Source organism: Centruroides vittatus, unplaced genomic scaffold (assembly GCF_030686945.1).
Source record: "Centruroides vittatus isolate TY-2023 unplaced genomic scaffold, ASM3068694v2 contig_975, whole genome shotgun sequence".
In the NCBI taxonomy this organism is placed as follows: Eukaryota; Metazoa; Arthropoda; class Arachnida; order Scorpiones; family Buthidae; genus Centruroides; species Centruroides vittatus.
Window position 1 is genome coordinate 65258 of NW_027122648.1, and position 23624 is coordinate 88881.

The 23624-nt window shown below is 31.1% G+C and overlaps 1 protein-coding gene across 1 annotated transcript in view; it reads right to left on the minus strand.

The window, feature by feature from the left end:
• Ube3a (ubiquitin protein ligase E3A) overlaps positions 1–23624 on the minus strand; it is a 62275-nt gene that overhangs the window by 32605 nt on the left and 6046 nt on the right. Inside the window, exons 2-3 of the mRNA XM_067283014.1 lie at positions 11305–11855; positions 568–1787 (exon numbers count right to left, since the gene is read on the minus strand). Of these exons, the coding sequence (XP_067139115.1) occupies positions 568–1787; positions 11305–11855 (1771 nt within the window). The remainder of the gene's footprint in view (positions 1–567; positions 1788–11304; positions 11856–23624) is intronic.

Consider the following 23624-nt stretch of genomic DNA (forward strand, 5'->3'; position numbering starts at 1 on the left):
AAAATATATTAACCTGTCCGATGTTCAAATTTTTCTCCGTTGTCGTGTCACTTCGTGTTGAATTTTCGTCAATTTTAAGTCCAACGAAAATTTCTATAATAATAATCGAGGCTATCGTATCGTTAAAAATCATTTCTTCGTTTTGTACAAACAAAATAAATATATTGAAGAATATAAAAACATGAAAATTATACTTTAGAAGTAAATCTAGTATCAGAAACGTTCGATTCAGCACGACACAGTCCGACTGAAAATCGTTCCGATTACCAGTGATTCTGATTACCGGGGTTCAGATTAATGACTCTCTACTGTAGCAGATTTATAGCCAAATTATTTAAGGCTATTGTTTGGTTATATATCTATAAGCATGTGTTAAGGTAGTAAATTACAATTTTTAAGCTATAGCAACTTTAATAAACTAAAAATAATTAGAGTAACTCAAATAATTCTTAACAATAATCATATTAGAAAATGATATTTAATATTTATTAATAAGTCAACATATTTTATGTAATAAATAAAATGTCATAATTACTATCATACAGATACATACTAAATTATACTTACTCCAACTAAAGCATCATCAATAATATGATCTCTTCTTATTCTTAAACGAAGATAAGGATTTGGTGGTGCACCATGAACAAGACTGTGTATAATAGATTGCCTCCGTTCACTGTACATGCGTATCCGATTGTCATAATAAAGTCCCAAAGTTTTCACTGCTGGAGTTAAAATAAAGGCATAATTCATAAATGAAAAACGACCTGCTTCTGTTTTGTAATTAGCAAAATCTCTATCCATCTCTATTTGATCACTAAGTGGATCATTGCAGAATTCTTCAAAAGGAATTACAGGTTTTCGACAGTTTAAAACTTTTACTCCCAGTTCTTTTCCTAATGGATCTTCTTTAGTAAGTTTTGATTCTTTTGATTCTCTTCCAATTGAACCTGGAAGAAAATCTTGAAATCTTTCCTCCTCTTCATTTTGTTCATTTTCCTCTGTGATAAAATCTTCTTTATCCATTTCTCCTCCATAAATATTTGCATAAAATAATATTTTCATTAATTTAGTTGCAGCTACAATAATTTCTTCTTCATTTACACAATAGTCTCTAGTAAAATGGCCACTAATAACACGAAGAGTTATTAACTGATGAAGTGTATCAAGCATTTCCTTTAAACGAGTTGCTCCAACTTGTGACCAAACTTTTGCCAAATTTGCTTGCGCTTGAAGATTTAGCTGTGCTGCAGCTTTGCAAATGGCAGGCAAAGCTGCTTCTAAATATTCTGGACACTCTAACATTGGAATTTCCATTATAATTATAAATGTATTTAATAAATTTGGATCAATCTGATGGCTTTTCTTATATTTAAAATCAATTTCTAAATTTTCACAAAGAATAAGTAATGCATTAATAAGTGCATGTTGAAAAGGATGATTAGGTATTGCAAAAAGTGCTGAAAAGGCACGCCTTACAGAATATATATCAACTGTCACTTCATTTGACTTTAAATAATGTGCACATTTAACATCAGGATTATTAAAATTTTCTTTAGAGTCCTGATCTTTATCTTCATCTATTTCCATAGCACGCATATCTTCTTTGGTGAGATATTCTTTGTAAGTAAAATCATTTCTTTCTTTTAAAAAGCTAATTTTTAATGATTCCTCACTTGAGAATATCTGACCTAATGTTCTGATAAGTAAGGAATAGGAACCTTGTTGAATACATTTTTCAATTATATCTGTTAGTATCTTTTCATTTAAATAAGGTATCTGTCCTCCTGAAAAATATTCAAATAATTAGAAATTTTCCTTAATCATAATTCCATAATTTATGACAAATACAAATTACAAAATAAAAATATTTTCATAATTGAAAAGAAACAAACCTTTAAACCAGAAAAATTTATTTAAAAAAAACAAACACTTTTAACTTTAAAACTATCACTTTTATTGAAATTTAATAATCAGTATAGATGATAACTAATACTGCATTGGAAAGTTCTTGATATATCAGAATTGTTTTTTTTTTTTTTTTGTAAATTAATGAAAAAGACACAGTCGATCCAAAAAATCTTTTGGTGACCGCCATTTATTTTCATCACATGTTCTAGAATAAAACTGTCTTTTTTATTAATTTACGAAAAAAATTTTTTGCCATCCGACGAAATCCTACAATATCAGAATTGGTTTGTTTTACAAACCAATGCTCTGATTTTTTCCTTTCTATACACATCTTTCACATTGTTTTCCCATGGCAGGCATTCAAACATTACAGACATATCATGCTGTAAAACTAACCCATGGTAAAGAGCATCCTCTTCACACATGATTCACCCCAATGGCCATATGATATAAGGTTGTCATCATTTCTAGAATGTACTAACTTGGTAGGGATGCTGCTCTGCAGGAGACCAAATGCAAATTTTTTATACAATCAAGATATATGATTCGTCAAAAGCTGTCATGACCAAAATGCATGGTTTATGCTGGAGTTAATGTGATCACTAATTTTTGTGTTTTGGACTTGTATCCATCTGATTTCTATCAATTTTTTAAACTTGACATTTCTCATGCAAAATAAGATAATTATCATTGACACATATTCTTAAGATAATGTTAGATTGAGTCATTTTCTTCCAGACCATTCTAAATTATTTACTAAATTAATTAATTATTATTATAATTATTAGTTTAGATAAGAGATGGTGCCTAACATCTACCTCTAATACCAAATTACTTAATTTCTAATTATTAATAATAGCCTGACTAATTATGGCAATCATTTGGTTATGAGTCATTGTGACTAATATAAAATTTCAGAGTATTGATATTTTTTTAAAAGTAAATATTTGGGACATTTAAAAATTGTAATGTTTTACTGAATGTTTTTTTGCTTGTAAATAATAATAAAATGTTACTATACTATGACTAATGTAACATTGGTCCTGTAAATGAAACAGTTACATTTTCAAGATGCATTCAAATGATGAGGTCAATACTAGTTTTAAATATTTAAAGTTAAAAACAAATTCATTGCGCATGCGTGTGGAAATCTGACAGACAGACAAAAGTCCTAACATAAGCACTTCTCCACTACTGTGAAGTGTGCTAATAATTAAACAGCTTCTCATTTTTCAATCTTATTGTGAACAAGTAACTGCTATTAGAACAAGAGAATTGAAGTTAAGCAAAGTTAAATGGAAGGAAATAAAGAACACGAAAAAAATCTCTGCACAGCCAAACCATACAATAATCACACTTTTAAGCTGCTGATGTAATTCCTGGACTTTTCATGAAGAATGATATAAACTCATTAAATATTTGCAAGACAATACAGGAGAAACTGCAATAGGAATTTTATCATCCATGAGAAAACACAAAGGAGAAACTCTTTGAAAACATATATTTTCTTGACAGAGTTTATGTCAACCAGCGCCGGATTAAGCCTCTAGCGGGCCAAGACAAAATTTAAATTGTGGTCCCATTTAAATAAGTTGCTTCTAAACAAATCTTATATAATGTGACATTAGCATAGCTAGCATGGGTGACACCCGGTGCGGATATCGTGGTGTCACCCCAAGTCACACCGTAGTGTCACCCTTTTTAACTCTTTTATAAAACACTTTTCAATTGTAATATCTTCGCATTCGAGCAACTTGAACGCTACATCCAATATGCGATGTCGCGACGTATAAGTTTAGATTTAGAAAATAAATCATAACCATACATCAGTACTACCACGAGAGGCGGCCCTAGGAATATTTCTAGATGGTGCGAGAGATCTCGTGGCGCACATTACTTCTGACGCACGGGTGGCTGTTGACTTTTTTTTTTTCTTTAGATAATGGCTAGTCGAGCGGAGCTTAGTAAGAATTGTTAAATACAGCCTTTTCTTTCCTATCTAATTTCTTAAATAATTTTTAACTCGTTTTGAAACAGAGAAATCTTCTGCACTGAAGCCGGGCCCCTCCGAATTACGGGCCCTAGACATTTGTCTACTTTGCCTATTCGATAATTCGGCCCTGATGTCAACCCATGCTACAGGATTTTACTGAGTCCACAGCAAATAATGAAAGCAAAAGAACTCTTAGATATAGCCTGACAACTTGAAAAACAAAAGATTTTTCAACATTTTAATACTATATAAATGAGTAAAGAATTCTAATTGTCAATAGAACCATCTCAGACAAGTTTTCAATTATCGCAGCAAGAATATGACGCTTCCAATAACAATTCAGAAGATGACAATTTTGAGAAGAAACTCAATAAACAGAATAAACACAGCTGAGTTTTTGAACTACACAATTCAAATGAAGAATTCTAGTGACTTTTTTTTGACGACTGCAATATGATGGAAAAGTATGGACAGGTTCAAAATAAAATTAGTATTAAATAAAATGGCTACAGAACAGAAAAAATAGATGCTCTCATCAAAAAGGATCATAACTGAACACGTGGAATGAATAGAAACTATCCAAGAGAAAAAGTGATCCTCGATTACATTCCTTTTCTTAAGCCGTTAGTTAAGAGGATTTCCAGGAATAGGAATTTGCAAATTATTTATTGATGCAATCCCACAGTATATAAGCTTTTAAGGAATGATAAGATGAAATATGAGCATAACTCCCTAACAGAAATTTATTCGATACCGTTAAGGGATCATAGGTTCGATTCTAAATTAGTATATATAGGGGCAACATTGAGGAATTTAAAAAAGAGGATTAATGAACACAAGCGGTCGGTGGAAAAATCGGTTGATAGTACGGTCCTCGCCAATTATGCTAAGCAGCAGGGCATCACGGTCTTTTGGGACCAAGCCTCTATCATCAGGTCTACAAGATCGAAACACGCAATAAAGTTTTTTGAAAAATTGGAAATCCACAGAGTGCAGAGAAGTACAGAATGCATTAATTATAGGGACGCTGATGGGCTTTCCATGGCTTGGAAATCTTTGTGCGATGATTTGGACTAATTATAGAGGTACGATAATCCTAGAGCTGATGTTGGTCTTGTTTTATGTTGTTGGACTTTCTAGCCCATAGAAGTCTTTAATGACGGATGAGAGTAATCATAAAATACTGCGATAATCCGTGATTGATTTAAACCTCATGTTGTTTTTTGTTATTTTTTATTTTTTGTTTTTCATTTTATTTTTATTTTATTTTATTTTTGTTTATGAAATATTGGCATAATTTTGTAAATTACGATAATCCTGTTTATTTTATTTTATTTATTTTATTTTTTATTGTAATTGTACCGTTAATTTTCGTAATATTTGTTTGAATTTCATATTTGATTTAAAGAAGTAACTGAAGATGGATGCTTAATGCGTTTGAAAACGTTCTTAAGATTAAAGAATTTTTGCTGAAGTTTGAATGGTTGTTTATTTTATGAAAATTTGTATTTAAAGTGATTCAAAATTACCCAAAGAGCATTCAAGCCACTGGTCAAATTCCATCATGTATGCCCACTACTGAAGTCAAAACTGGAAGCCATCTCTCATTTAAAATTATGTGAGATGAATAATATATTTATATTTAATTTTCATTAAAAAAGTAATGCAATATCTAAATTTATTCATCAATTGATGTTTTACAGAATAGTTTTTAGTTTGTATCAATTAGTTTTTTGGACTTAATATTAAAACAAAATTAGAAATAAGAAGACCTTTGAGTGTTCAATTCATAAAAACAATATTGAGATTTTCAACAAAAATATTAGAATTCTTTCTGGCTAATTACAGAATAATTCTGTATAGAACAGTGCTTTACTACATTAAACAAGTCTTTGATAATTCTAGATATATATGTTTGTATAGGAGAATTATGATGTCAAAAATTATTTGTAATACGTGTAATTTGAGTATATAATGACAAATGCTGAATCTTACATCAATGATTGGTGTGTAAAAATAAATGGCTAAGATATATTGAAATCTCTATAGTTATATTTGTTGTCTAATATTAATTATAAAATTAATAATGCAGCAAAGATTGAATCAATATAGAGTATTAATGGGAGAGTCATCATAATACTGAAATACAGTATATGTAGTTTTGTTTTGAATTGGAGTTGAAGAGTTATTAAACCACATTTCAATAGTCTCACTAAAAATTTTTTTAAAATTACCAACTATTTTGCCAGTTTTAAATTTTTTTCACTTGCTTTAAATTATTTATTGCCATCATTTTTACTTACTAATTAATGCAAGTGCTGGTAACTATATGAGTTGAGTCTAGCTTCCAGACTCTATGTTTTTAGCATGTTATGTTGTCACTTAGAAATAGGAATCATTTTTTAATGAATAATTCCAAATAACACATTTAATCACAATGCTTAAACAGTACTTTACAGATTCTGTCATGTCAAAATTTTTATGCTTTAGTCTACTAAAAAAAAATGTCACCCAAAAATATTCCCGAAATTTTCTGTCAGTCAATAAAATGTCTCCAATCTGGAAACACTAGGCAGCATTGCATGAAAACTACCTTCTCAATGTCTCTTTTTGCATTCCTGTCTGAACTTGCTGTGTGACATTATGACATTATGACATTCCTAGATATAGGATGACTCCCATCATACAAAAGCTTGATATTCTGCTGTTTTTCCTGAAACGTGCTTTATGATTCAATTTCACATTAAATGTAGAAATAAGCAGACTAGAGTCACCACTTTTATCATCACTTTAATAAAAATATCACCAAGTGGCAATTTTGGCACTCTGTAGAGCAACCCCTGCATTTGATATGCATTTTAGATTGGAAGCATATTGTAAAAAAACTGCTTGATATATCTCACATGCACCATATGTATACTCTGTTTCTAGCATAACTATTAAGTTGGAAAGTTTATGAAATTTTTATTATGTCCTTGATTTTTTATTCTAACTAAAAAGATTTTCTCTTTCATTGTATTATAATTAAAATTATTTTTTTAATTTTTACATTAAGAGGATAGCCACATCTTGTAATATGCTTTAATACAAATAAAGTTAATTTTAAAAAAATAATTTGTAAATCTTATTAAATAGAAAATTCTTATATAAAAGTTAAAAAATGGTTTAATAAACTTTATTGACTTGTCATTTTGTTATCTAATTTATTTAATACAGACATCAAGGCCAAAACCTTTTTTCAGATGTCAAACATTAATTCAGATTTAACTTGATGCTAACATCACAAAAACTGATCCATATTAGTAATATATTAATCAATGCTTCTTGTCCTTTTTTAATTAATTATTATTATTATTAGTATACTATAACTATAATATATTAATAAGACTTATTACACTGATGTAACCTTCAATAATAATTAAAATTATATAATAATTCAATAATAAATATAATAATAATTAAATAAATTTAATTTCCAGAAGTTTCCAGATGGTCAAACTCTGTTTATCTATGGCTCTGATTCATCTAATTAATAATAAAAGCAGATTTAATTTGTGAAAGTGTGTTCCATATGAGATGTTACGAAACAAGATTGACTTACGTGCTGACACCATTGTAGATTTGTGGAATATCTGTAACAGAAAAATTTTCCAAAAAATACATGCAATACAATAAAGCTGGATTCTGGGCCAGAGAGAACTCTTATTTTGAATAAATTTAAAAAGTGGACATACCCAAGAACAAAGTATAGTAGTTAGTTTTATTTTGAAGATATTTTTCTTTTTTTTTTTGTCATCACCTACATGTTTTCATTTATTTAATTGTTATCTAAATTATTGTCAATAATTTTCTTCTGTATCATATTATATTTATAACCTTTATATGTACGAGTATACATATACAGATAAAGATTTTTTGTTTGTAAGTGTTCCTGAATTTGTTAACCACCAGAAAATGAGAGACATAGTATATATAGATTAGGATGTCCCTTATTTTTCGAATATTGTTTTTTCTAATGCATATGGCTTAGTTTTGTTTATTTTACCCTTAAATACTCACACAATAAATTTCAGCTCATTTTGGTCACTAGAATCCATGTCGACTTGCATCGAATCATGTCCATACATGATGTGCTAGAGAAGTGGAGCGTGTTCGCTTTGTTTGCCATTCTAACATAATTTGTCAGGCTATTAACACATATACTTACCTTGCCTTTTCTTCTTTTTTGGCCAATTTTTTATCTACACCTGCCAAGCAGCCCGGACGCTCCAGTTCTTTCTGTTTCTGTAAGAATTTTTTATTTTCCTCTATTGTCATACATTCAAGGGCATCGGTGTGTGTGATATCAAATAAGTTATCTAAATCTATTTGGAAAGTTTTCTTGCAGCACTTATAAACATCTTGAGTTTTCTTACTGTTTTTATGTAACTCTCTCCATACGTGATAAAGATCCATCAATTTCTTGACATAGTTAGGTATAGATCTTGTAGGTATTCTAGTTTTTTCCCTAAATATGATACACTCGCATATTACAAGATTTGCACTTTCACTCACAGTTAATTTAACTTTGCAAATGTTAAAAAACAAAACTGCGAGTACTTGCCGATTTGACGGTAATTTTGCACCCGTGATTTGGTGGTTTATCTCTCCGACTAAGAAAATATGTTTTTTAGCACTTCGTAATTCCACTGACTGACATCTTCGAAAAATAACAGTAGAGAGAAAAAGGCTCAAAAATATTTATATGAAGGCTGCATCGACTTCTTCAATATTGCACGATTTATCACCACTCCAGGAACTATATGACAGTTCTCATAGCTCTGACAATAGTCTGGATGAGCTTTTTTCTCAGGAATTGAATACTGTGCCATCTGAAGCTAGTGTAAAAAGAGGAAGAAAGGATTTCATTACACCTAAACTAGTCACAGCTTTAGACAGATTAGAGATTCTGTTTATATTCTTCACACTACAGTGGAAGCCCTAGGGCTTTGTATTGATAAATTTTCAATCAACAAATCTTCACTTCAATGGATTTGGACACAAGTGAGGAAAGACAGAGCAGAAGCCATAAAATCCAATTTTCAGGATGATGTGCCAGTAGTAGTCACCATTCATTGAGATGGCAAATTGTTACCTGGCTTGAATGTTAGAAGTTCTAAAGAAGAGCGCCTACCGATTCTTATTTCATTCGGAGAGAGGGAACAACTGCTTGCCGAACCAATATTGGACAGCTCTTCTGGTAAACACCAAGCCAAAGCAGTTTCGAATGCACTCTGTGATTGAAATTTAAATGACAAGGTACAAATAATGTGTTGTGACACAACAGCGTCCAATACAGGTTGCTTAAATGGAGCTTGTGCTTTTAGAACAAAAGCTAGAAAGAGAGCTGTTATGTCTCGTCACTTGTCGCCATCATATATATGAGCTAGTTTTAAGAAGTGTGTTTGAAACAAAAATCCCCCAAGTTACTAACAGCCCCGATATTCCGATATTCAAAAAATTTAAAGACTCTTGGAAAAGCATTGATTCTACGAACATACAAATGTGCATTAATTTTGTAAAACAACATTTCAATGACGCAGAAATTGATCAATTATTATGTTTTTATGTGAGAGAACTTCAAAAATCTATTGAGAGAGATGATTATCGCAAATTAGTCAAGTTATCTATCATATTTTTGGAGAAGATAAAGAAAAAAAAATTAAAATCAGGCCTCCAGGTGCAATGCATCAAGCAAAATGGATAGCTAAAGCTATTTACTCTTTGAAAATATGTTTGCTGATCTCAATTCAGAATGAATGCCAAGGACAAACAAGCATTACAAGATGTTTGCTTATTTATTGTAACAGTTTACGTAAAACCCTGGCTTGGATGCAGTTTGGCAGAACTGGTGCCGTATCAAGAGTTGTGCTTTTTTAAAAACATTAAAAGACTATGAAAAAGTTGACAAATTAATTTCCCAGGCAGCTTTGACCAAGTTTTGTCAACACTTGTGGTATTTATCCGAGGAAATAGCCATATTATTACTATTCAATAATTTAGTCGACAAAACAACCAAGATAAAAACAGTAATTAACTTGGAACGGGAAAGTATATCCAATTTAGGGAAAAGGTTTATTCTATCAAAAGAAGAAATAGCAAGCTCTTTGTATGGTATGTAGAACTACATGTTTTGTTTGTACTTTAATTATATCTTATTTAAACTATACCTACTTTTTGTTTCAGGAAAAACCTTGGATTGTTTTGTGTCTAGGAAGAGCAAAAATCTGTTTACTAGGTTAAAAATTGAAAGCAGTTTCCTTCAGGAAAGCATTTCTTCATGGGAAGAAAATGCTTCTTTTGTGCAAGCTAAAAGAAAGGTTCTCTCTCTCTCAAGGTGGTGAATGATACAGCTGAAAAAGCTGTTAAATTAGTGCAAGATTTTCATGGGTTAATTACCGCGGATGAAGAACTTTCTTTCAAGAAGTTTCTTTTACACTGTGTGCAAGAACACAGAAAACTGTATCCAGACTGTAAAAAGGAGACATTCACAGAAAATATTCACAATAATTTACATTCATACAAATTTTAAATATTATTCTCTTTGTTGTCTGATTTCCTTATTTACCCAATTATTTAATATTACAATGATCTAGTCATGTATGTATGTATGACAATGATGCAGTCGAGTGATAGTCCAAAATGACTATAAAAACTTTGAGGATTAGTCAGCACAGGTTATCGTCATTGTAGGGGATCAATATTTCGTATGTAAGTAAGTCTTAGCAATTTGAAAAGAATTAAGGGATATGCATTTAAAAATTTGAAAAAAATTTTTTTCTCCATATAAGGGACACCCTAATATAGATAGATATAATTTTTCTGTCTACAAAGTTTTTTCTTGATTTCCTGTTTTTTATAACCTTCCTGTATCAAAATGTTGCATAGTCTCAGTAATTATTGGTGGGAATGATATTTTTTCATTAAAACATACTTCCTACATTGACTATACTCAAGTTTAAACTGTCCAACTCCATAGAACAACATGCAAAACTGTTAATAAGTAGTAAGCCCATCTTTCAACTTTTGGAGAAAAACTGATTGACAAGCAAGACTCGGCCATAAATTTGAAATTGTTAACAATGATACTAATTTAAAAAATTCCCTTGCTAGAAATTAGGATATTTTTCTTTAAAGAATGGAATTGAAATCACATCCTAATTATGAAAAAAGTATCATGCAAAAGAAAAGCCATCTAGAATTCATAAAAACCATCTCATTTATAAAAATAGATACTTTAAACTAAATCCAATTATTAATAAACTTATTAAAGTTCAATAAATTTGAAATAATATCAGGAAATGTTTTTATTTAATAAATTTAAATTTTACGTAATAAAACTATTTATATCATTAATATACCTGAATTAGGTATGATATTATCTTCTAATAATCCATAACAAGGTAATCTTTTTGAGTTGGAAGTTGATGGTTGAAATGGTGATATTACATCTACTATTTGAGAAAATTCACAATCGTCATCATCGTCATCTTCATCAGAATTAATCATATTTCTCACTTGGTGACATTGATTAGATTTATTTCTGTTACTGTTTATCCAATCCCCCTTGGGGTCATTAGATATATCCATATAACCAGCTTTATTTGTTGTAGAAGAAACACATCCTTGCATTGTTTCTTGAGTATTATCAACTTGTGAAGACCCAGCTTTATTTGGAGAATTGTTAAATACTTCCGGTAGTTTAGCCATTTTTGGAGAATTTGATTCACAGAGTTTTGCTCTTGGATGTGATACAAAAAGTTGTAAAGCCATTGCTGCTGCTTGATCTGGAGAAAGTTTTTGAATCTTTCCACTTGAAGCACAGTGTATGTTTGAACATTCTGGTTTTCCACAGCCATTTGTTAACTGGTAATAATAACGTTCAATTAACTTCCTGGCAGCAGTTCGTTTTCTGTAAAAAGTTTAATATAACAATAAGAAAAATAGACCATATAATAAATTGTAAAAAATGCATTAAGAAATAACATAATGATGTAAAATTATAAACTGTTTAGAAAGCAAATACAATGGAAATCTTGAATAAATCTTTTCAAAACCAGAGGTTAAGAACTCAGTGTATTTAAAAATTTTTTCTTTTGTCCATTCATTTTCAGTGTAAACCAAGTAAAATAAAGTAGTGAAGTTTTTGAAAATTTATTCTCTAATATAAAAAAAGTCAAAAATAAAGAATTGTGACAGTTTCTCAAATTTAAATTTAAATTAAGAAATTAAGTTTAATAAATTTGTTACTATGATAAAACTTAATATAACTTGAATGTGTGAGAGAGAGAGAAAAATCAAGAAATGATATTCTTATTCTTCTGAAGATCATAATACTATTTCAGGAGATATATAATGTATTAAGTTCCATTTCAATCTTCATAGCTGAAATGACTGAATAAGCATTTATATTTTGATTGTTTGTCCATTCTTATAACAAGATAGTAGTAGCCTAATTCTTATTCCACAGACAAAATGTTTCTTTTATTGTCATGTGTTGAACAGGCTTCGTCTATGTTGATAATGCCCATTCAACAAAGGTGAAAATGTTTGCACTTGTTATAAAAATTTGCTGGTTTATAGGTTTAGTGTTCTTAATTCTAATTTAACCAGTTTTAAGTGGAGGTTTTCTTCTTTAGACTATGCATTACGTGAAAACCAATGTTTTATAACAATACTAAAAGCAAAAGAAGGTTACTAACAACAGTCCTAACAACAGTGAATACTGAATTTGAGATCAGTTTCTCAGTAAGAATATTATCAAAATGTTCTCTACAGCATATGCCATTCATTAGCATTGCTGGGTGAAAAAAAAAACAATAAGTTGCAAACATTCAAACACAACTATTTAACTTTATAAGCTAATAGCAAATGAACAGCCAATAAAAAAATCAGCAGTAATATAACACATCACTCAATAAGTTTCCGGTCTGACACATATATGGCAACATTGTAATAGTACCAACCTTCAAACGATACGTGTCATACATGTCAAAATTTCATGACATTCTGACAATTAGTTTACAGGTTACAGTGGTTTTATTGACCCCAGTTTTGTAATTTTCAAAACAATGAATAAAAAGCATTTCATGTGTTGATTAAACATTGTTTTTTAATGGGGAAAAATACTGTTGAAACCAAACAGTGGCTTGATAAGCGTTATGGAGACTCTGCATCAGGGATATTAACTATTATTGACTGGTATGCTGAATTTAAATGCAGTCGTACAAACACTGATGATGCTGAATGTTCTGGTCTCCCAAAATTGGCAGTTGTTCCGGAAAACATAAAAAAAGTCCACAAAATAGTTTTGAAAAACCGTAAAGTGAAGTTGCGTGAAATAGCTGACACCTTAAAGATATCAGAAGGTAGTATGTTTACAATTTTACATGAAAATTTGAGCATGTGTAAGTTACTTTCAAAGTGAGTGCCACGTTTGCTCACACTGGACCAAAAACAATTCAGAGCACTGTTTGGAGCTGTTCAAGCGAGATAAAAAGGATTTCTTGTGAAATGTCGGTATGTGACAATGGATGAAACATGGATCCATTACTACACACCTGAATCAAAAAGATCATCATCTGAGTGGACAGCAGCTGTTGAAAGTTGTCCAAAGCAACCAAAAACTCAAAAGTCAGCTGGCAAGGTTATGGCATCCGTATTTTGGGATGCGCATGGTATTTTGTTCATCGACTATCTTGAGAAAGGTAAAACTATCAATAGCGAATATTACATGGCACTATTGGATTGATTGAGTGTAGAAATCACATGCAAAAGAAAAAAGTGCTGTTCCACCAAGACAATGCCTCGTGACACAAGTTGATGAAAACGATGATTAAATTGAATGAATTACACTTTGAATTGCTTCCTCACCCACTGTACTCTCCAGATCTAACCCCCAGCGACTACTGGCTTTTTGCAGACATCAAAAACATGCTCCAGGAAAAGAAATTTGGCTCAAATGAAAAAGTGATTGCCAAAACTGAGGCCTATTTTGAGAGCAAAGACAAATCGTTCTACGAAAAAGGCATTGAAAAGTTAAAGGAGCATTGGAATGAATGTATCACACTTGAAGGAGAGTATGTTGATGAATAAAGTCAAATTTCTAAAAAAAAATTGTTTTTCTTAGTTAGACCGGAGACTTATTGAATGATGTGTTATCATTATATTTTTATACAGATGATCTAAACAACAACACACAAATGTCCCATGTCACAATGCCACCTATTTTTCACAATGGCATGGAAGTGTGATGTTACAATACACCGAGAATGATCATTATAGAATTTTTAACTTTATACGATATTTCTAATCTCAAACATTTCAACTATGCACTCTTGGTAAATATTGCAATGACCTGTAAAGAAAGAGTTAAAAATGATTTGTATACTGTTCACAAGGTACATGAATCAATTTAGCAATAATCTGAATTGAGAGAAATTTATCCAATCAACTGAATTTTCAAGATGGCATGAACACTTCTGCAAAATTAAAAGCCTGCAGAACTTTTTAAACAACAAGCTGTACGTTAACATGTAAAAATTGTTTTATAAATTAAAAACAAAAATGTAAATAAAGTTTCTACTAAGTTAGTATCTTTTTTTCAATTCTCATTCTCATTACATGTATTACTAAAAGCACTTTCTGTAGTTTTAGTAATACATGTAAGAAATATTATGACACTTCTCAGCACCTATATTTTGCAGCACCCCAAGTTGAAAACCATTGCATTAGGTAAGGATAGACTATGTGATAAAATATTTCCAATAGCCTAATATAAAGATATATATATATATATATATAATGCATGAAAATTTATTTTCTCTGGATAAATGGTAGCTGGTTAATTTTTTCCCAAGAAATTGATCCCAGGACAATTCTTCTCAGACAGCTCTTCCCCAAACAGTTTTTCTCTGGACCATTTTCCTCCAAGCTGTTCTACCTCAGATAATTTACTCAAAATGTTTTTTAGATGATTCTTCGTTTCAAAAGTTTTTCTCCAGACAATTTTCTATCATACTTTTTTCTCCAAACATTTTTTCTTTAGAATATTATTTTTCTACACACTCTTTTGCAACATTACTTTTTAATTATTCTTATTCCTAAATAGTCACCAAATGCCAAATGGCATAGAAATGACATCACCGTGTCAAACAGATAATAAAATTACATACTTGGTCATATCTGCCATGTATGATACAACAATTTTCATCACATATACATTTTTGACATGTTATAAAAATTAATTATAATACCATTAATAGTATATTAGTTCAGTGAAATGCATTAAAAAACTGATATATAATGTTTATTTTGACAAACTCTTGCCATGGTTTTTGCATACTACTACAAAAACTTATAAAACTAATAAAATAACTCATTCTAATATGAATGATTTTTTAAAACTCGTGCCCTGTTGGCACTAAGAGCCTTTTTAGCAAACCCATTATGGATTTAGCCAGGTCCACAATGGGGCAACCAGGTGGTGAGAGATGGATATCTGGACAGACCACTTTCCAAAAAATTCCTGGATGTTTTTTTGACTCAGTTGGGTTCAATCCTGGGTCCCCAGAGCAATAGGCTGTCACCTTAACTGATTAGTCATCTGACCATGTAAGTTATAAATAATATCATACACATATTCTTTAAAGATAAATTTTATGGAGATGAAGTATGTACACAACTTAACTATTTTAATCTGTCATAAAGATGTCTGCAGGAAGATTAATGAAGACATAACTATCTGGTATAATAATGGAAACAAATGACCAAAGCAACATTGCAAAAATTACATTTTAAAAATGTAAGGAAAAACTGTCCAGGGCAGAACTGTCTGGAGATGATTAGCCAGGGAATTACTGAGAAAGAACTGTCTGAGAAACAATTGTCAAGGATGAATTGTCTGGAAAAAAATTGACATTGGATTGGACAATTAAATGGTACCAATTAAACAGCACTGAATTGCATTTTGGAAAAATGGTTAGGTCATTAATCATCCAACCATCAGATAAATTAATTGGGCAATATTATGCTACAATTAATAATTAGAAATTACATCATTAGAAATTAGAGACAGATGTTAGGTACCATCTCTTATTGAAAGTAGGAACTATAATTTTAATATAATTTAGAATAGTCTGGAAGAAAAGAAGCATAATATTGCCTTATTAATTTGGCTGATGGTTGGATGATTAATATTAAATTGGGTTATTGAGATGTTTATATATGATTAGGTCAGTCTGCAAACCATCTGGCACATTAAAATATGGTTCACTGATCTAAAATGTTCAACAATTAGTTTTTTTCTTTAAATTTCAAGTGATTAGTGATTTAGTGTAGTCACTTTTACTTTTTAAAAAGTAAAGTGACAAATTATCTTAATTATGAATGTGTTATTGTTATTATGCAGGTGGGAGCCATTAGGCCAAAAGCACTAAATCTAAAAAGTAATTATGAATGTAAGTAATTTCTTGCAATTCAGAGAAAAATTTATTTTTAGTTTTCAATTTTAAAAATAGACACCCACAAGTGCTGTAAATAATCGGGCTATATTTTCAAAATAATAATTATAAATTACAAATGTGCCTAAAACCTCCATGTGCCAAATTCATTTGTAATTCATAATTATTATTTCCAAAATATAGCCCAATTATTTACGGCAGTTGTAGGTGTCTATTTGCTAAGCATCGGGTTTCAGTTGGTGTTTACATTTGAAATTTTAAAAATAAAAATTTTTTAAATGAAATGAAATAAAACTCTCTTAAAAATTATTTAAGGTTTCATTTTGTTTGTTTATAATCAAGACTAATACTTTGTGACCGAAATACTTTGTGTTTATAAAATTACAAATAATACAAGATATTAAATAATGTTCAAAAATTCATATTTTCTAGTAACACTAATTTCTAACTGAATGTTAATTTTTTTATTTTTAGTTAGTCAGCTATATCATGGATAAATCTGTACTTAAGAAATAAATATACTAAAATTGAAAATACAGGAAAACATTTATAAACTGGAACCATTTCTGCACCATCATCTATTACAGAAGATAGCTATTTAGAAGAAATATATATTTTTGCTGCATTTATTATAGAAATAAATATAAATAAAAATTTATAAGAAGAAACTAACTCAATATTAATAATAGATGAAAATATAAAAAATAAGAAATTATAGAGTATTTTAATTGCAGCTTATTAATTCTAAAATAAAACAATGCATCTTAGCATTGATCAATTTAAGTGCAATCTGCTTATTTTTATAGATGTTTATGAATTTTCTCTGCAGTTTTTTAAATTACATTTTATTTTATCTTATAATCAATTAGTCTTTCTTTTATTTTTTTTTACTTAATCAACATTCATAAACTAATACTGCTTATCTAAAACAGTCAATAAACTTTTGATTAATTAATTGTGAAGAATATCCAAGATAAAAGTAGAAAACCACTTATTCACAATTAATTAATATTGCTTATACAGTGTGATTGTAAAGTCTCTCTACAAAGAGCCACGCCAGTGTGGCTTGGCCAAGTAGTGACATCAGGGACACCTGTACATTGGGGCACTTTGGGCATGTACTCTTTTTTTGTGTTTTGCCCTTTCCCTAATCCCCAAAAGGGCCCAAATTCCATTATCAAAAAACAACAGAAAATTCACGACTTTTCCACAAATGTAAAAGAATCTAATGAACAATATTTGTCCACTGTCCCATGCAACTTAGTCATATAGTAACCAAAGCTTGGTCTTGAAAACAAGTAATGTTCCTTGTATCAAGACCAAGTTAGCCCTACTTGTAACCAGTGTCATCTTGTGGAAAATGCCGATCCAACATTGAATCACAGTTTGAAGCTTCTTGCATAATGTATGATGTCTTTTTTATACCTTCTGCTCTCTCTTCTTTATAGTCTGCAAATGCTGCCGAGTGACATCATAATTTACTTTAAACTCTTAACACGTGGGGTCGTATTCTGGTCACCATCCTTGGTCTCTCACAAGCTGGTTGCTGATTGGCTAATCATTTGGATTAGCCAATCAGCGACCGGCTTGGGAGAGACTGAGACCAGAGATGGTGACCAGAATATGGCCCATGGTCTGCCTGTAACATCATTACTTCATTCCTGGAAGCTCTTCCCATTTCCCCACTCACTGCAGAAGGACTTTAAAATCACACTGTACAAAAAATTATTATGTAAAAAGTTCAATATGGAGGACAAGAATATCATAAAATGACATGAAATATTGGTATTGGACTGCCAAAAGTGGTCAGAGACAGAGTCCTTAGTATTCACATAAGTTTACACAATAAATAAGAACAGTAAAATCACTACTGTATATTCCAATTCAATTTGAAACACTGAACGTTTGGTTATAGGGTTGCAAATCAGACAAATACTTGGAATCATGGAAAAGTCAGTTGAACTGAGTGTATTGAATGCAGACAGAGCTGAAATTATTAATAGAGCTTTAATAAAGTGAATGAAATTAAAAGAATACTAACATTTTCTACCCAGTTAACACGCCATCCTCAAGCATGAGCAATTGAAAGTGGAATACAGTATGTTGTATGATCACATACACCTAAAGATCTCTCAATCAGAGATTTGTCAATTATAAAGATGAAATTAAACAGGAGGGTTTGCTAGTTTTATTTTCCTATACACAACCTCAAAACAGAGGTACTGTACATTGGTAGGCAGCCAAAATCATCAGAATTATCTCTCATCCTTCTCATACCATAAAGACGCTGAAGTTTAAATCCACTCCATTACCAACACAAGTATAAAAATCTGGGATAAGGACTCCCTTATCCCAGATTTTTATACTTGTGATCCCTAGCAATATTGCTTTACTCTTTCATATCAATTGCTGCCATCATAGCCTACTTTCCTTGCTTGTTTACTCTATTGAGCCTAGCTCTTCATTCTTCCAACACTAGCCTTCAAATTTTGACAGTCCATGCCTGAGGATGGCTCATTAACCAAGTTGAAAATAATAAATAATGCATGTTTTTTGTATTCAACAAATTGAAATCTTTGACTGTTATTGAATGTGTAACCATTATATGTTGTTTTATGTTATGATTGTTGTTGTGAGCACGAATGCATAGATGGACAACGCAAGAAGGTGAATATTCATCTCCTTTGATTCAGCACAAATTACTGACAAGAATCAGGAAAAAGTGAAGATCAGACACTCATTGAGTAAACCATCCACATTACTCAGTATTCTCCAAATGTTTGTGATCAAACACGTAATCATTATATGTTGTTTTATGTTACGATTTGAATTTTTGAGTCAATCTGAATTGCTTCTTTTTATGCATTGCAAGCAACTGAGGCAGATCCATCATAGAAATCAAAATCATTTTTGATTATTAAAAATTTTGCTGGAGTTTGTTAAGATGTGGTTTTGTTGACTTAATTCTTCAGTTGTGATTATTTTTTGTTCACCTAGATCAGGGATGGGCAACCTGTGGCCCTCAGGCCGTATGCAGCCCACAGTAATATTTTCTGCGGCCCACGTCACATATAATATGAATAAATATATCAATTTCCCAGATTAAGGAAGTATGCAGCAAAAATTCAAATGTTATTTTCTACAACTTATATATGTGAATAGTTTTCCCACAATGAATTTAGTAAAAATTAAAACAAGAAACCGGCTAACAGACACATCAAAACTAATTTAACACTAGCAGTGACTAATATTTAACCAAATATTTCCAATATATTATGTTTACATCAGTTCCAGAAGCTAAATTAAGTATACTTATGCTAATTTATAATTATATATGAATAAATAATTGTGACTTATTGACATTTCCCCCTCTTTTCTTTTCTCTTGTTTGCGGCCCACATAAATTCAAAAGTATTGAAATGTGGCCCTTAAATAGAAAAAGGTATGGAAAAAGTTTTACCACTTTGGGCACGCAAACCTATGGCATGCGTGCCCAAAGTGATAAAATCAATAAGAAGAAATCATCTGGCATGCAACATATCATACAATTTTGATTTATCATCTGTGTTTTTTCAATCATCCTTTTAGTTTATCATCTGGTCACCCTTTTTTACAATTAGCTTTTTTACTTTTATTCTAATTAAAGCATATTTGTTTAATTTCATTAAATATCATTATTTGAAGTTTAAAATTTTGGCACACACAAACATCTTTAAATGCTTACTACATGGCACACAGACTCAAAAAGATTTGACATCCCTGATCTAGATCATTTCAAGCTTGAAGAATTCCACCTTTGTTGGATTATTGTAACTGATGAAATATGGGACAGGTACTACAAACTGGCACTGAAATATTAACCAAATGAGGGACATTGCCAATCACCTATGTCTGAAGAAATTGTGCAACGAGAACTAGGCAAGGTGTTTATGGTGCATATGACTTCAAACAGGCACTCTTGTCTCATTGTGTACCATAGAGACAAACAGTTAATACTAGATACTATTGCCATAACTTGAATATCATCATCATCCAGCAATTAGCTGCTGCAGTCACATCCTAGCATGTGATTACATGTGTGCTTTCACCATTCTGAATGGCCCTTCTATATACTCAGCATTAGTCTTGTTATAGCAAAATAATATGGCAGATCGATTAACATTAATTCATCATTGGGTTGGTGGATTTAGAGTTTCAAGATAAAATCAAATTGATAATGAGATACATGAATGATATGTTTATTGTTTGAAAAAACCAGAATAGACTCCATGACTTCATATGACATGGTAATGAAATTCAGCAGGGTGCTCTTACTCTAAATGATACTAGTTTTGTCAGTGTTAATTTTTTAGGTTTAACCATATGTAGGAGGATAAAAACCCATATATGTACGTATTCCATAAGTCCATGACAGTCAACTCTTTTATATGCTGGAAGCTGGACGACACCATCAAGCTTGTAACTTTTAGGACCCTAATTAGGAGGGCTATATTGCACTCCTCACTGAAAATTGACACAGCAGTAGAATTTAAACAGATAATAAATATAGCCCATTGTCACAGTTTTCTAGATGTCATGGATATTATTATTAAAGCATGATAGACAGAATGATGGTAAGGGTGGGCCAGAAGTTCTTGCTGAAAGATAATAAGGGTAAAGCTGTGGCTACTTTGGTAACACCATTTGCTAGGTGTATCAAGTATACATTGAGTATAAGAAGATTACCTTCTTATGAATAGTCTTGACCAGCAGTCGGCAACCGATGGTCCACGAGAAAATATGGGTGGTCCGTGGAGAAATTTGGATATTGACGAAAGAAATGCAAAATGCTTAGTTGGTTTTTTCACTCATCAGGGGTTTTTATTTGAATCTAAAACCAAATACGAAGTGACTGTTATCAATAAATAATGAACAATAAACAATATCGTGAGTGCGATTGTCGTCCTTGGTGGAAAGCGCTAAGAATCCATAAACTTATTTCAAACAAGCAGCAACGAACTGTAGGCTTGCATTAATTTGTTATAATTAAACACGCCAGTTTCGTATTAATATAGTAAAATTGAACTTTTACAATCATTATTCTACAGATTTTGCATCATTTAAAAAAATTCATTATAGTGGACCAAAGGGATTCAAAGTTACAAGTTTAGTGGTCCGTGAGGTCAGAAAGGTTGCTGACCACTGGTCTAGACTCCTTATCTAAAAAACCGACAGTGAATTCTTTAAATCAATTTCACTTTACTTTATGTTCATAATTATAATTGTTAAGTACTGAAGTTAATTAATTTTAAATTCAATTTTTATGCAGATATTATACAATTTAAGTTGTATGATTTGGACAATACCAGGTTGTTCAACAAGTTTTGTCGTTCGATAAGAAAAACATGATTTTATGGTTTGAAATACATTTTATTATTCAATATAATCTCCCTGAACTTCAATACACTTGTTCCAGTGATCATCTAATTTATGGATTCCATCCATGAAGTAAGAATCCAAAAGACTGTCAAAATACGCTTCCATGGCTGCTATTACCTACTACTATTCATGCATGGGAAATGATGAAAATCGTTTCCCACGCATGAATTTTTTGAGATGTGAAAACAGCCAGAAATCAGAGGCAGCTAAATTTGGTGAATAGGGTGAATGTTGCACCAATTCATACTTTAATTCACTGACTTTTTTGAGCTGTGTGAGAGGATGCATTGTCTTGATGAAAAATGATTTTTTTCTTCTGTAAACCAGATCTTTTCTTACAAATTTTTACATCCAGCTAGTCCAAAACATTACAATAATAATCTGAGTTTATTGTTTTACCAGTTTGGAGGTAATCCATGAACAAAATTCCTTTTGCATCCCAAAAACTGATAACAACACCTTCTTGGCCAATTTCTGGACCTAACTCACTTTGGAGCGAAATTCACACCACTTTTTAGCTTGTTTTAATTCAGGATCATGGTGGTAGACCCAGTCTCACCCATAGTGATGAAATGATGCACAAAATCCTTTTTATCCTTTCTAAAATGCTCCAAATGTTGCTGAGAAAGTCGCATTCGAATGTGTTTTTGTTCCATCATTAGCAAAGCGGCACCCATTAAGCACACAGCTTTCTGTAACCCAAAACTTCAGCCAAAATATTGCTCACACCACGTAATGAGATCCTTAGGGCTTCTACTAAATTTCTCTCAGTTAATCAACGATCTTCCAAAACCATATGCTGTATTATGCTATGATTTATGGTGTTGATGCACTTTTTGGGTGTCCTTCACGTGGATTGTCTTCAAGACTTGTACGACCATGTTTAAATTCAGCAACCCATCTTTCTACTGTTCTAATTGAAGGTGAAGAGTCCTTATACACTTTTAACAATCGTTCATGAATTTGTTTTGGTGCGACACCTTCCAAAAGTAAGAATTTTATCACTGCACGATATTCAATTTTTTCCATTGTAAAAAAAATATAGTGACATGTCAACTTTGAACAGCTGTAAATATACAAATGAGTTGACAGATCTACATGAAACTTCACTCGTGTTCATAAAATAGTAGTACTATTTTTAAAGAAATAAAGCGACAAACCTAATAGCACCATCTCTTATCGAACAACAAAACTTATTGATCAATCTAGTATATAGAATTAATTTTTGTATCTAAAGACCTGCTTTCAAAAAGCTTACTTCTAACATATTAAAATTTTTATAAATAACTAAAAATTTATTAATGAGAGACAGTAAAGTGCAAAATCATTAGAAAACTTGGAGACTTGGGATAGAACTGTCAACTAGTGACGTCTTCATATTTTCCATGTCACATGATCTGCCAAATTATCAGGCTATAATAAGGCTAATTTAATAGTTAGATATTAAGTAATTTGACTAAAGAAAGGCAGTTAGGTTGTCATCTTGTGATAATTTAATAACGACAATAAAGTCATTTTAATTAAGAATTTCTGGAAGAAAAGAATCAGCCTGGAGCAGGACTCAAGCAGGAGTTGCAGGTTCCTGGGCCAATTCTTTTCTTCCAGAAATTCTAATTACTTTATTGTGATTGTTAAAATTATCACATGATGGCAGTCTAACTGCCTTTCTTTAGTCAAATTACTTAACATCTAATTATTAAATTACACTTATTAAAGCCTGAAATTCAGTAGATTGGTTTTGTTTTACTTAAAAATTAGGTTTATGGATTATTGTTTTCCCATGTCATTCATTCTTATCATTT